The 15,409-nt window shown below is 43.1% G+C and overlaps 2 protein-coding genes across 4 annotated transcripts in view; one reads left to right on the forward strand and one right to left on the reverse strand.

The window, feature by feature from the left end:
* QSER1 (glutamine and serine rich 1) overlaps positions 1-11,105 on the reverse strand; it is a 42,698-nt gene extending 31,593 nt beyond the window's left edge. The window contains exon 1 of one of the 3 annotated variants that reach the window (XR_010613552.1): positions 10,857-11,074. Coding sequence is in view for 2 of the 3 variants with exons in the window: in XM_065683234.1 (XP_065539306.1) it covers positions 10,857-10,972 (116 nt within the window). In the remaining variant the exon portion in view is untranslated. Of the gene's footprint in view, positions 1-10,856 lie in introns of all 3 variants that reach the window. The other 2 variants (XM_065683234.1, XM_065683235.1) reach the window with 2 other exon arrangements.
* The window catches only part of CCDC73 (coiled-coil domain containing 73), a 95,925-nt gene continuing 91,584 nt past the window's right edge, over positions 11,069-15,409 (forward strand). The window contains exons 1-3 of the mRNA XM_065683239.1: positions 11,069-11,410; positions 12,493-12,618; positions 13,582-13,659. The gene's annotated coding sequence lies outside the window, so the exon portion shown is untranslated. The remainder of the gene's footprint in view (positions 11,411-12,492; positions 12,619-13,581; positions 13,660-15,409) is intronic.

Below are 15,409 nucleotides of genomic sequence, written 5' to 3' on the forward strand. Positions count from 1 at the left end.
AAACCAAGCCCACAGAAACAACAGAAAATATTTCTAAAATTAATTCCAACATAAACCAAAGGAAAACAAACTCCTGCTCAGCCCAGATACTCACTTCAGTGCAACAGTTATTTATTTATTTAATTTTTTTTTTTAGGAAATGTATACAGTAAGTTATTGTTCACCTCTATTTCCCAGGTGAAAGAGACACTGCAAGAACAAAGTCAGTTCAAAGCTTGTGGACATTGGCAGGTTCAGGAAAAATAATAAACCAGCCAACTCCTTGCATCTAATTCCCTGATCCTCTGATCAGATGACATAAGACAAGACAATTCTTAACATTTGAAGATTGAACCGATGCTTGCATGAAGAGAAAGAATAGTTAACAGTGTGGAAGAGTTATGGTATCCATCAAACAAAAGAAAAAAGAATCTGATACTTGAAAAATAAAGTACACCACTGAAAAATTTGAAGGATCTCTAAAATTAATGCATCTTAAAAGGTACACTGAGTGTTCCTTTAGGTACAGTACACATTTTCAGCACTTACCTGACCTATTTTGAAATTACCACACAAGAAATAAATAGATGTCAATGTTTTGAATTATTATTAACTACCTAAAACTATTCTCCTTCGAGACTGATGACTTTAAGATGGAAAATACAGAATCAGACACCAGTACTGCAGTATTTCAGTAAAACACAGATGAGTAGTATTTTATCGACAATCTCAACTGTCTGTTATGTCTAAGAATGTAATTTAATGTAAAGACTATGTAACAGACTACACATTGAATGTAGGATATATCAAATAGCAACATATCAGACGCAATGACCCTTCACTCCTTTATTAAAGATGAACTTATAATGTTAATTTCCAACTTCAATTCATATTCACAACAAGCAAGTACACAACTGGACCAAAGGCTGTCTCAAGGTACTTGCGAGAGGAAATACTCATTACTTCCTGGCTTTCTAGGAGCTAAGATAAGGAGATTCTAAGAAATAGATTTTTAAGTAGAAAACAGCAAGCAGGGAACTGCCTGACTGAGCAAGAGTTCACTCTGTTCCTGTGATTCTTTACCCAAGTACATACTATATCTTAAGGGAAGCAAAAGATCTTACAGCAAAAAAGGTCCATCTCCTTTTTAATCCCATGTTTATTGTGTCTGAACCCTTTATGATAGATCCTTTTAAAAACAAAAACTCCCAAACTGCTTCAGGAAAGCCAAAATAATCTTACCAGTATTTCAATGTCTGAGTGCAAGTGCTGGGTTGTCTGATTAAGTAACCTGAGGAGCTCTTCATAACAAAGACAATACAATCCCATTTTCATCAAATCAGTTACACTATGGCTCGACTCTATGTATGTGAAAACTAATATTCAGATAAAAATGAGCCATCTCTAAATGTCAACCCAGGACAAGTCACTATGGTGGGACTGGACAAACTATTTTATATTCCTATTTTTGAAGGTATAGGATTTAAATTATCTTTGTGATGAGGTTATCTGCGGTTGAAATGTAGCATATTTAACAAAGTAACAAAGTCATCCTTTTTTTTTTTTTTTTTTTTTTTTGAATCAGAATTGGCAGACATTGCTACTGCTTCTCTGGGTCTGGACAAAAATTTGTAACACCTAACCAAAGCAAGTTTCTAAAATCCTATGGCATACAAAAAATAAAACTAAATTATTCTATAATAATGCCCATTTTGAGCTCATGATGTACTTTTTAAGATCTCAAGTTCCAGTTCAGTTCTCAAAACCTTCAGTTTTCTTGATCTGAATACTGAAGCCTGATTTTGACGCCCTTATTAACTCAGTATTAACACTCCCCACATCTAAACAGACATTGTTATGCCCACACTCACCACACAATTATACTATAATGTGGTGTCAGATATAATTTTAAGCCATGTGTTTGCCAAGCAATGTTTTCGGGGTTTACATCTTCTCTGACAGCTTCTACTCTACTGCTCCCTGCAGAAAACCGGAGTACCCATTATGGTTTGTGTAGCTTACACCATGTAAAGAACTGCAATACTAAGTTCTCACCTTCTGAGGTGTTGGTTTGTTTTGTCACTACATTTACTTATCTTCTCTTACCTTTTCTCTATGAAAGAACCTTCTCTTTACCTAGCAATGAGATAATAGGCGGGGGGGGGGTTTTTTGATTTTTTGTTGGTTTTTTTTTTTAATTAGTAATACATCTCTCCTACAGAGCTTTGCTCACAATTCCAAAAGCTTATTGCAAAACAATAATGAAAATATAGCACTTTTTCTTCAACATGTGATGCTATTCTGTTTTCAAAAGTGTACTTGGAGGTATTTGAAACTCTTCCCAAGATCATCACAGTATTAATGTTTGAGCACACAGCATAATCCTCTATTACTGTGGCAGAGAAAAACACAAAAAGATTTCATTACTTTAAATAATAAAATTTTACTTAAAAATGTAAAAATCAACAGAGCATTATCTCAAGAAGTGACGTACCCACATCAGTGCTGTATTAAAAATACAATTCATTTCAGCTATTGAAATGCTTCTCACAATTCTTATCCTCCCAGTTATTAATGTAGTATTTTGTGGCAAGCTTAAGCATTACCTTTAGGGTACTGCAGAACACCTGATATCCCATTTCTTATTAAGCCCTTTATTTTCCAGTTACATGGGAAAGATGATGCTGAAGTTGAGATATTCATCAGAAGACGTAAGAGATGCAAATACACGACATATCAACCAACAGAACCTCCTCAGGCAACACCTCTTTTCATCACCAAATCTTCAAGCACTTTACACAGTTCCACAACCCATGAAATATCTTCTCCATTAACCTAGAGCAGCTAAGGCCCAAACACTAACCCACTCAGATTTACAGACATCACAACCGAGTTTCAAACATTCAGTACCAAGAGTCAGTTTCTCAGAGTTCTGTGAAGTTAAAATTTCTAATTGCTCAGTGCACAACATACTGAACCTGTGTAAAGATCAGGGACTTCACAGCTCACAGATGCAGAACTTGCACATAGTTAAGGCACCTACTCACTGCCTACATACAAGACCACAGTGTCCTTGGTCATGACCATATCCTTGGTCATGACCATATCCTTGGTCATCTGTACAGCTTGCAGTTGAAGGCCATCAAATAGGCTCTAAGCCTCCCAGCACACCTACATGGCCACCACAGTATTCTCCCTACACAACACTACAAGGGCAAAGCAGCTCACAGGAACTCCTTTGGCTTCAATAAAGCGGCATCTCAATGACTAACACCTCTTCTATCCCATTTTAGGGGGTGTGCCCAGGAAAGATCTAACATATTAACAACACAGAGTTCATTGTAAAACGCAGCACCAAGAGTCCTTATGTTAAAGTCACAGGGTGTTTTTACAAGGAAAATCAGCATAGTCCTTGTTTTTAGCTCTTACACCTCTTCATCAGTGCTTTATCTGCCCTAAAACAGATTCAAACTCACATTTCTAACCTTGCAAAGAGGACTCTGGCTATCACACTGTTAGCTGAAAATATACCATACCAATTCAATTGCTTGTGAATGCTTCAATGAGAAAACATGCACTGTTCAAAACTGTAGAAAAAATAAATGGCCTTTATTTTGAGACGGGAGAAACACACACACACACACATATATACACATAAAAAAAAGACATTCTTTAAATATGTCCCACTACTGATTTAAGATTTCCTGACATTCAGGCAGATGACTAGACAAAAACAAGTAATAGAAATCAAAGCAGTGTACACACAAATTAAAAAAAAATCCTTTAATTGCTGGAAAACCTGTATTCTCATTTGAACAAATAATGACAAAAAGAAGGTTTTCCTGGAGGAGAAAAGAAGAAAATCCCAGCTCTCTTCAGTGGCACTGAGCATCAGTAACCTCCAGGTCACCAGTTCCAACAACAACTTGAAGACAGTTAACAAATGGTTGCTGTTGAGAGTCGTAAGGACTTTGTTTTCTAGGATCACTCTTTGTGTTCATAATTATGAGAAAAATAGTAGAAATCCTATTCTTGGTAGGCTCAGTAGAGACTAATGAAACTGGAGGAACATAGGAATTAAAGGATTATTCACTGTCTAGCACTGGAATTTTTGACACGGAGAAGAGAGAAAGTAAACAGGATGTGGTGTGAAACACTAAATTGCTGCATTTCTGAAAGGGATTTCCTGGTGGAAAAAAAAAGTGCAACAGGGAACGTGCAGCACACGCTGGTACATTCAGTATTGCCACAAAAACACCAGCTGAACTGCATACAGACCACGCAGGCGCAGTGGCCATCTGTCTGCCACGTTCTGGACGTCCAAAAGCTTTCAGAACAAGTTGCCAGACATCTGGAAACACTAGACAAAGGGCTAGCGCCCTCAAACTCTTTTCACACAACACTGCCAGGTGAAAAAGAGGGCTATCTCCAAAGAAATCTAAATGTATGACAGCCCCAAGTATAATTCATATACGGTTATTAAGGAATAAATGTTCCTCCTATGTAAATACTATTAAGATAAGGATGCCTAAGGGTACCTTCTTCCTGCTGAGTGTAATTGGTTACACTTACTCAAGTTCTAAGCAAGCAACAGAGGTAGGCATGTAGAAGGAAGATGAAGAACAAGAAAAGCAATATGGGCAAATAAAAGCTTGTCTAAACATATGTAGATTCTTGCTAAATTGCTTTGGAATAAGAAACTTCAAGCATGAAAGGACCTGGGAATAAAAGCTCCTTGCCTCTATTTACTGTAACCCATGGTCAGAGAGGTTCTGAGGATGCTCTTGTCAATTCGTCCCCAATAGTCCATTCAGAGTAATAAAACAAGGAAGTAACATAAGAAAGGACAGAGAACAGCTGAAGTAAAACCAAATCCTATGAAACCTGCCCAGTGAGAGAAGTAAATCTAGTACTTAAAACCCAAGAGCTCCTTCCTCTCTGAGCATGCCACTTCTCTTCACTTAAAAATTCTAAGAATTTTCCTTTCTGTGTTGCTTGCACAGTACAGCAAGAAATGCCGTGAAGGCTGAGCTCCACATGCTGCTCAAAGTTATTTTTGTTGAACTTAAGACTGCTAAGGAATGCTTGAAGTAAGACTATTAATGTGTTGCCTTTTAACTGGGTTTTGTTTGGGCTTTTGGTATTTAATGTGTGAACAGGCACTCATCATACAGAACAACTTTTTGACATCCAAATTTGTGAATGCTGAGACAAAACAGAAGAAAAAAATCCAAGGAAAATACATACACCCACTCTGTAAGACCTCTAGTATTGTTTAGAATTAATATAACCCAACCATAGGTGCCTTTTTCCTGACAGAACAAAGATCTTTTTAAAAACAACCTCCTTTGTATGACAGCATCATGCCAGAATCTACAGCAGCTCCAAGAAAAAATAAAAGGTGGGCATAAGTACATAAGAAACAAAGGGAAAAGGTTGTTCTCTGGCAGTATAAATGCCTGCAATTAAAGTTAATGGGATGAAAGGTAAAATACACATATGGGACTGAAAGACTTTCTGCACACGTGGAAGAATACAAAACCTCTTTCAGAACAACACATTCAGAAATGTGCAGAAGTTGTGGGCTCCATGGGAAAGGGCTCGCGTGTGAAGTATCATTCTAGAGGATCTCAAGAGAGGCTGAGCACTCAACTAACACAGACACTAAATGCTCTTGGTAATGAAGCATGGGAAGTACAATTTGGCTGGGATGCTCATTGAAGACAGCAACACAGCAAGCCTGAGTCCATCTAAAGCTGCCCTGGATGGCACATCAGAGCTCCTGCCGAGGCCACGACTTACTCCTTACAGCTCTGCTTCCTGTTCTTCCTCTGGTGCCACCTCTGGATTCCTGCTTGGCAGCACAGGTATACCAGTGCAGGTCTCCAACTCGAGAGAAAACTATTCACCTGCTTGGTCATGATAGTTTTCTCATGGATTAACAAGCCAGACCAGCTCCTTGGTTGGTAGTGCAAACACCTGGGCCAACTCAAGGGAGAAGGAAGGGAGCCCCTTTCAGCAGCAGTGAGCCTAAGCAGAAGCTCAGCCATCTCATGTAACTGCGCACTCAGACTGTTTCAGCTCATTCCTTCTGCATGCTGTTCTGCCACCATTTCTCACTGCAGCATATGTTTCATGTACAGTTGTTAAATCTTAGACAGGTAAGCAGCATGTAATTCCAAACAAGCCTAGCAGGCTTATTTTGAAACTTCAGCAAAGATTTTACAAGAGAACCATACATCTGCACCTGTGAAACCTATAGGGTATACAGCATGAACGCGTTCAGTGCCTTTGTTCAGTCAGTCTTTGACCTTCCCACAGCTGTTATTTCAGTGTGCATTGAACGCAGGTTACAAGAAGAAAAAAACCTCCAGAGCCACAAAAGCTAGGAAGTCCCTATAAGTTACCTGTGCCACACCATGGACTACATGTGGTTAATTTTGTATGTGTAAATGTTTTAAATATAAACTATGACAAAAAGCTAGTTAAGATTTTGAAGTGACCTACCCTTTCATATGTTTATAAAGTTTATTTAATCCTTCTGTGCCTTTTAATAGCAAATGTTCTAAATATATTCAAAGTTTATAAGCTTTAGCTTTCAACATCTGAAATACTATGCCATAGGGAACTTTTTGCAGGAAACATGTTTAACAACAAACATTGGGTTTACCTCTCAGAACAATTTCATTTGATGAAAGACAATGTTCTATACTTCTCTAAAACACTATTTGCACTTTTAGAGTTTCTATAGCTATGCAAAAATACAATTTCAAACAGAGCCTTAACTAAGACACAATTATTATACCATTTTTACAATAAGCCTTAGCTTGACACCTATGCAAATACAAGTTAAAAAAAAATCATCAAAACCATTTATAATAAAAGTTTAAGTCATAAAAGTTTATCATAAAAGTTTAAGTCTCCCACTTAGGTAAATCTGCATATGAACTATTACTGTAACTAACTCATTATCTTAGATTACCTGCTATAAATACAGGCCAGGCTAACCAAATGTCAGTGTTATCTATTGTAAAGAACCATCCTGAATTAAATTATATAAAACCACATATGTTTGGGTAGGGCAGAGGCAGACAAAGACTACCATGCATAAAGAAACACTGGAGACCACGACAGTCGCCATAAAATTTAAAGTAACCACAAAATAATTGTGACTGATGTCCATTCAATCACATACAGCAGAAGATATGATTCTTGGAGTTGTGGTAAAAACCAAGTAAGAACAGGGAGATCCCTCCACTAGTGAAAAAACTTCTCTAAATGAAAGAAGCAGCCCCAAGGCAGAAATAACCAGAAACCTCATCTGTTATCACCTATCTCCATTTCTTTTCCCAAGCAATTACGACAGTCTCTCAAACTATTACAGTGTTCACCTGTCTCCTGAAGACCATGTATTTCTTGTGCAAGTAACAAGCAAGCATGACATGTTATCTGCTATTCAACACGGGACTAGCTTTAGACTGTGCCACAAAAAGACAGCATTTCACCACAGAAGTAAGGTCTTCTAACAGCTACAGTAAAAGGTCAAAAGTGGCAGTGTGCCCATACAACCATCAGAAAGTCCTTCAGGATGCTGACAGCCTGTGTAAGAGATGTGGGGGAGAAGGGAAAGGTGAAGGACAAGAGGACCCTTTTCAGCCCTCTGCTCCAGGGCCACCACAGCTGCACTGCTCAAATATGCTCTTCAAGTACTGCTAATGCACCGATTCAAGTGACTGCTATCTGCTCCTGTTCCCGTCTCACTACCTTCTACTATTCCATGGGAAAAGTTATGTCACAGCAGGCCTAGTAGCAATGTCTTCATAATACTTCACCACACATTTCCCTTCAGTTGGTAAGAATAGTGCCATTGCACAGACAAAACAGTGCCTGCAAGAAATAAGAGGCAGGATAAAAACCAGATGGCTGAAGTTAAGCACAGGAAGACAGGAGCAATGCTTGTAGGGAGGGGAAATCATTTTGATGAGCTGAGACTGTGAACATGGCTCTCCACACAAAGGGAACATAGCCTGCCATGACACAGCCTGCAACAGCATAAGTATGAAATGAAACCTGAATGAAATATTGTTATCTGCATCACCTAAAGGCTGAATTCTTTTCAATCAAGTACCAGATCAACATGACACACTGTTTTTTTTTTTAAATTTAACATCAGGCTAATGCAGCTTCAGCTGTTTAGATGACTACCTGTCAACCATGATCAAAAACACCATTTGGAAAAATGTGAAGTGATCTGTAACACAAGCTGAGAACACTGACAGCATATTATTCCCTTACAGTACTTCTATAGCTCCACAATTTGCTTCCAGGCTAGTACAAGCCTTAGCAGCGACAGGCATGACTCTTGCGTCCCATATGCCCAGCAACTGTCTCCATCCATACACAGACAAATGTTATCAGTGATAGAGGAACTACAAACACCTCTGCAAGCCCAGACTGTATTTAACATTGTGCCCAACATGTTTCAAATCCTTAAATCTTGCTGAAGACAGGGTATTTTAATGCTTACTACAATGGCACGAACTCTAAGAACTCAGTACAGGAGAACTTCCAGCACAAAATATGACTCATAGTATTTTCCCTGCCCTTGCTACACTTAAAAAAAAAATAGAAAAAAATTTAAACATTTCAGTCAACACGTTTTAAATGCATCATCCATCACCACCTACACAGCCTCAAGATGAAACTTCTAAGAATGGAAATCAAGGTCTTCTTGACATTGCTACCTAAAGTATAGAATAAATCGTCATATCAAGAATGGATTCAGTAACAGTTATTTGATTTTTCTGATTAATAATTTGATTGGCAAAGGTAGCAGGCAACGATCCAACAAGCTTCTGCATGGTACTTGTCTTCGGACTGTTCTCCATGCCATTTCAATTGAGGAATTCCCAAAATACACAGTTAATATTGCATTAATATAGCAGCCATGGTTTGAAACCAGGGAATTTCTTTGAACGTACAAAATAATCATCAAATAGTTGTGTTTCTTCTAAGGTCCTGCACAGACACGCTCTTATATGACCTGGAAAACCTTCCTCATGGAATAGATGCATGATCCTCAATAGATTATGAGAATTGGGGAAAGCAATACAGAAAGGACATGTCACTGACTACCATCGAAACCAACACAGCAACATGACCAAAACTAGTTCAACAATTAGGAAGACTGATTACAAAGAACAGTAGGAGACCTCAGTCTGCCATGTAGGCAACTCTGCACAGAGCTTGGCTAAACACAGCTTCATTGGGCAAGTGTTTGGCCAAAAATCACCTAGCCATCCTTGCAATTCTCTGTGAAACCAGGAATCTAGAGCTTCACACCCCAGGAAGGATACATTATCTTCTTACTTAACACTGACTTAATTTCTCTTAAAATGCACTGTCCACAATTCACCTAGGGTGACAATAAATTGGAGGGTATCCAGGAGAAAACTCAAGAGAATAACGGAAGAAGTAAAAAAAAAAATATATATATAAATAGCATGTCTGGTAACAAACTACATAAAATTACTTATTTCTCTTAATAAAAAGAATATGAAGTAAGAAACTAATCAGAATTCATAACAACATTATGGGATTTCCAGTGCCCATGAAGCTATAGGAGGCTAGAAACTAAAAGTAACCCTCTTCACATCAGAAATAAGAAATAAAACACGAATCAGCTACTCGTATACCAAGAATCGTGTTGAATTTTGCCACAGTCAGAATTTTTAACTGCGCCTTCTGAACTACAAACTAGTTTCAAACACAAACTGGGGGGAATGAGGGGAAGTAGTCCTATGGCCTGCATCATGAAGAGGTCAGACTAAGATGATTGCAACAGTCCTGACTTCATAATCTATTAACCTTACCAGTCAGATCAGAAAACATACCTGACCACTTTCAAGACCAAATGAAAAGCCAAGTGGACCAACAGGTACACCTATTTTGACTGTATATTTTTAGCCGGAGACTCTTTTACTTTTAAACGTCGTCGAGATTAGAACTGCAACTATATCAAACTAGAGACATAAAAGACAAGCGATAACAAAAACCCCGTCACCTAGAAAACACTCATTTTAGCTGGCAGAGTTATACAACCAAAAAGCAACCCGAAGCCAATGAACTAGCTTGTAATTTTTCCTCACTTCCCGGAACTTTACAGAACTCTCGGTGGGACCGAATCGCTCCACACAAGTTTTAGCTTAGAAAAGGCTCCGCATGCCCGAGAGCGGCACTTTAGACGAAAGAGGTTAACCAGCCTTCTCTCGTCGAAAAAAACCCGAACAAGGGGGAAATAAAGGGCGACAGGGGGATGCTGGCACGGAGGGGGCTGCCGTCTGCCGGCGCGGGATAAGGCGGCCCGGTGCCCGCATTGTTCCTGCGGGCAGCGCCGGTGCCTGCGGCCCGGCGCACGGGGAGCGCTCTCCCCTCCGTCGCCGAGCCCCGCTCGCCTCCCGGAGCCGGGCAGGGACGCGTGAACTCTTGAACCCGCGCCGCAGCACAACGCGAGCCTCCGGGGCGGAGAACGAGGACGCGCCTCGCGCGGGGAGACCGCCCGCCCGCCCCGATGATGAGGGCCGCCGGGAAGCCCGGGCCGGCCACCTCCCCTCTGCTCCCCGCCCGCGGCTCGGCGGCCGTGCCCCCAGACGCGGAAGCCCGGCGGGACGCAGCTCGTTCGCTCCCCCCACCCCGCCCGGCCTCACCAGCCGCGCAGTGCCTCTGGGCCCCGGCCGCCCGCCTCCCTGCCTTGCCCAGAGGGGGCCCCTCGCCCGCCTTACCCCCTCCACGGGGCGCTCTCTCAGCCGCCCCCGGGCCAGGCCCCGGCCCAGACCCTGGCCTTTCCTGCCGCAGCCCCCCGGGAGAACCCTCCTCACCTGGGCTTGAGGCTGCCGGCGCCCCGCTCGTAGGCCCAGGAGGCGGCGGGCTGCGCGCCGGCCGGGGCCAAGGGGTCGGTGAAGCTGGGGGTCGTCGGATAGTTCCTGTCCATCATCGGGCAGGGCGCGGTGCCGGGGCGACGGGGGCTCCGCTGGGGTACTGCGCGCAGGGCGGCGGCGGCGGGCACCGAGCGGGGCGGGTGGGAGCGGGCCCTCCCGCCTCATGCGGGGCGGGCAGCGCCGCGGCCCCCCACCCCGGCGCGGGCCAGGCTGCCGTGCCCCGGGCCCCCCTGCCGTGCCTCCACTCCCCTCCTGCTCAGCGGCGGGCGGCGGCGGGAGGGCAGCTGAGGGGAGCGTCGGGCGGCGGCGGGGGCTGTGCGGCGGCCAGGCGGAGACCCATGTCGGGCTGCTCTTTCCCAGGATGCACCTCCCCCGCCAGCGCTCACTGGGGCTCACGGGCTCCGGCTCCGTGGCCCGGGGGGCAGGGAGGCCGCGGCGAAGGGAGTCGCGACTGGAGTCGCCGCCAGGCAGCGCCGGCGGGGGTCAAGGAGGAGGTCTGTGACTTGCGAACGGGCCGCCGCGGCCCGACGGGCAAGCGCGGCGGCAGAAGGGGAGCGTGGCGGGGGGCGGTAGCCGCCACCGAGGCGGGGTGGGGGGGGGCTGAAGGCGGGGACGGCCGGGCCGGGCGGTGAGGCGGGGGGAAGGCCGGTTTCTCGGCGGGGCCGCGTCAAGTGAAGCGCTGGCGCTTTGTTGGAGGAGCCGGGGCGGGGCCATCTTGTTCCCGCTGAGGGGAAGCGGCGTCAGCGGCGGGCAGCGCCGCGGCCTCCGGGGCGGCTGCCGCCGACAAGATGGAGGCGCGCAGCCCGCCCTGCCCCGGCTCCCGCCCCGAGGCGGCGGGTTACCTCACGGCGAGGGAGCGCTTTGTAAAGCAATTTGTAGGGCGGCTCTCCCGCCCTGCCCTGCCCTGCCCTGCCCCGCCAAGGGGGGAGGTGTCCGGGCGGGCGCCTCCCCCCTCCGCGGGGCGCGCCGACCCGCCGGCTTCCTCACAGGAAAATCCAACTGGCGGGGGGGTGCAAGGTAGAGACACCGGTGGTGGGCGCCGGAGCGGGAATCCAGAGGTGCGGGGGGTCACCGGGAGAAGCTGCTGGCCGTGTTTTCACTCAGGGCTGCTCACAGCCTTCGCTTTGCCACTTCAAGCTCCTGCGTGTAGGTGCTCAGCGGTTTAGGTTGGCCATTGCTTTGAGGATGTTTTACAGAGGTTAAAGAATATAAAACCACAGCCCTTTAGCTATTTTTGTTTTCTTTTTGAACGCTAAAAGCCTGAAATATGCACATGTATGTATATAAGGGTTTTCCAAAACACTCGGGCATTCCCATTAATAAGTCAGTGCAGGTCTGCAGCCTGAATAGGCTTTAAAGTCAACCAGAAGGAAGAACAGACAGAATGTTTTAAGTATTTAGAGCAGTCTAAGCCACCTGGTGCACAGCCAGTAAGGTCCTGTATCTTTGTGTGTTTGTTAAAACAGAGTATAAGAGAAATGGGTACCAGCTGTGCAGAACAGGGTTGGAGCAAAGGAGACATCTGTGTTAGACAGGGAGATAGTGGGTGAACTATGGTGTCTTGCTTTCCCTACAGGCTGAAGGCACAAAGGCAGAGGTGAGCAGGAGGAATGTGCCTCTAAGGTAAAGATGAGGAGTATGCACTTGAAAAGAGGCGACTACCTGAAGGCAGTGCTCAGAACAGGAAGGTGTATGCTAATGTGTAAGTAAGTCTTTTGAAGATTCAGTTTGTAGTACTCCAGGCAATATCCAACCACAGAATAAAATGGATTTTCATTTAACTGAATTTTCAGTTCCCTACACGTTAAATGAAATGGTGAAGTGCAGAGTTTAGAAACTTGGCTACAGTCAAACAGATCAGATGCTAAAAATAAAAATAATCTCAACATTTGAATTAAAAAGTGATCAATATTAAATGAGAAAGCAGGAAGGTAAGAGACTTCAGGAGGAAAAGCTGAGGTTCTGCTTTTCTCATGCCTAGTTTCAAGAAGCTGTAAAGTCAGCTATAGAAAGAAATGCAGCCATAGGTGAGGAGGGAAAGGTAAGCATGAACGTTATCAGCACTGATGAGACTGCACGAAGTCACCCAGAGGATGGGAGGAATTGAGGAGGGAAAAGCAGCAGCGTACCAAATCCAGAAACCAGCAGTGAATTTCCTTGTGTTTGCATAAGTTAGCACCTGTATTGCTTGAAGCTGGAGGAGAGTACCTGGGAGGTGGGAGACCGGGAAACAAGGGTTACTGTTTTACAGATGAACGAGTCTTGATGACAGAATATGGCTCCAGTTTTATGCTAATGACAAAGCACTTACTATTGAAAGTAGCATTTCCAGCGGGGAAGGACTTCTAGTTTTCGGTTTCCCTGCAGGATCTCTGCTAATCTGCATTATAATATTACACTTAGGGTGCATTGTGTCCCTGAAGAGGGCCTGAGATAAGGGTGATACATGGACCTAACTGATACAAAGTGCCTTTTCCACCTAGCTGTAGTGTTCGGTTATCTAGAGTAAGTGTGTTAGTGTGGACCCACCGTAAAAGTGTCTTGTCACAAATTTGGAATGACATACTAAGAAATTGTAAAACTGTTGTTTTGTTTGATGTTTTTTCTCAAGTAATGGCAACGTGAACTTTAAAGAGTAGCATAATGTTGTGTGTTTTCATTACAGGATATTTCTCTAAAGAGAAGAGAACTCTCAGATACATGGCTGTAGAAACAACAAACACCAGTCCAGATTTACAGGCAGGTAGACAATTAGTTTAGACCACTAAACGAACTAATTGTCAGCATACCACAGACACAGTGTTCTTCTGAACATTGTTGAAGATCCTCATTCTTGTAATCAGATAGAAAAGTTAACAGCTGTCATAATTTCTATTTGTGTCAAGTTGGATTTCTTTTACATGGCTTTAATAGAGGTGGAGTAGACTGAAAAATTAATCACAAATGTCCATAAACACCAGATAAGTCAGTTTATCCAGTGGTTTGCTTTTCCTGTGTATGAAATAAATTTGCTCATCCTGATAACTAGTTGCTGAGACTTTTACAGTGTTCTAATAACACTGGATGGTGCTGCTTGTTTCCATCCTATGTTTAGGAAAGTTACCTCGAAGTCTGGGCGTTTTACCTGTTTGTAACCAAAAGATATTTTGTAACTGTTCTCTAAGAAAAGCAAAGGAGGCTGTTTAGAGTAAGTGGTATTTACAGTTTTCTGGTATCTATGTTATTTATAAACAGCTTTTCTGAAAGATCTGACAGAAAAAAAAATCTTTTGATAGATCCTGTTAATCACATGTTATTTTAACATGTAGCTTAAAGTACATATTAAGATGTGTGTTTAGAAGTCATTTTAGACAAGTTCATGGTTCTGAATACTGAAAATACTTTGATTCTTGTATTAGCAATAAATGCTTTTGTTTCAAATCCAGCTGTTATTTCCTGTTTAGGAACTGAGTTTTGCTGGATTTTAACACTTTCCAAACTGTAGTTCATAACTGAGTGTCTATAGCCAGTGAAGCTTATCTCTCAAGTCAGGAATTTAATATAATAAATACATTCTGCTGAAACATAAGGTAATGCAATTTTTCACTCTATTTAAGAGCAAAATCTCAAATTACAGCACTGTAATACAATCTGTGCAGCATACCGGCCTGGGGCAGTACTGAATTTTTGTTACTCATTTCTTTTCCTAAATGAGTAGTCTCCACTTGGAAAAATAACATAGCAAATCCTTTACAGAGTCAGAAATGTTACGTGTTGATTAGGAGATGAATTTAAGGTAACACTTTAGTGGGAGTCATCTGCCTGAGGTCCAAGGAGTGATTTTGAAACCGCAGAATGGGCTGCTGCCTGCAGGTGTGGTGTGCAATAGGGCTGCGCTGTGCTGCTCGCTGATGGCCGAAGGAGAAGGCCTTACTCTCCCTTCCTTCCCTGCTCCACTATCCACCTCCTAGCAATGTGCTGTAGCCACAAGGTGAGCCGTAAATTCACTGGCAAAAGAGCACTTACTTTTTTTGCCAGAGGTTATTTTTCTGTAATTTCACTAAGCTGAGTCAGTTTGCTTTGCATCAAATGAGTGCTGGCTCAGGGCAAGCAGGCAGAAGCAGCTGGGAAGGGAAGGAGATGACAGGAAAGAGTAGGGGACTTTTATTTTTGGTGGTGAAATACTTACTTGGCTTGTGGTATATTCACCATAGAAAGCTCTTGAATCTAGGAGTGCCTGAGGATTTATCTCTGGGGGCAGTAATGGGCTTCTCTGCCCATATGCCACTTCAGCCAGAATCAAGCCAGCTCTGATGCAGAACTGTCTTAGCTAATATATGCTGCCCCTTAGGGAAACTCTCCTATTTTCCTCTTTCTGTTTAAATAATTTAATATTGCTCAATGCTGAATGGCAGCATTACTTGATGAGGTCTAGTTCTGTGTTTAAATTGACCATATGCCAAATGAAATGCAGATTCAAGCTAATTCTGATTTTAGTAGTAGTTGGCAGTTTT

The sequence above is a fragment of the Lathamus discolor genome, chromosome 6 (genome assembly GCF_037157495.1).
Source record: "Lathamus discolor isolate bLatDis1 chromosome 6, bLatDis1.hap1, whole genome shotgun sequence".
Taxonomy (NCBI): Eukaryota; Metazoa; Chordata; class Aves; order Psittaciformes; family Psittacidae; genus Lathamus; species Lathamus discolor.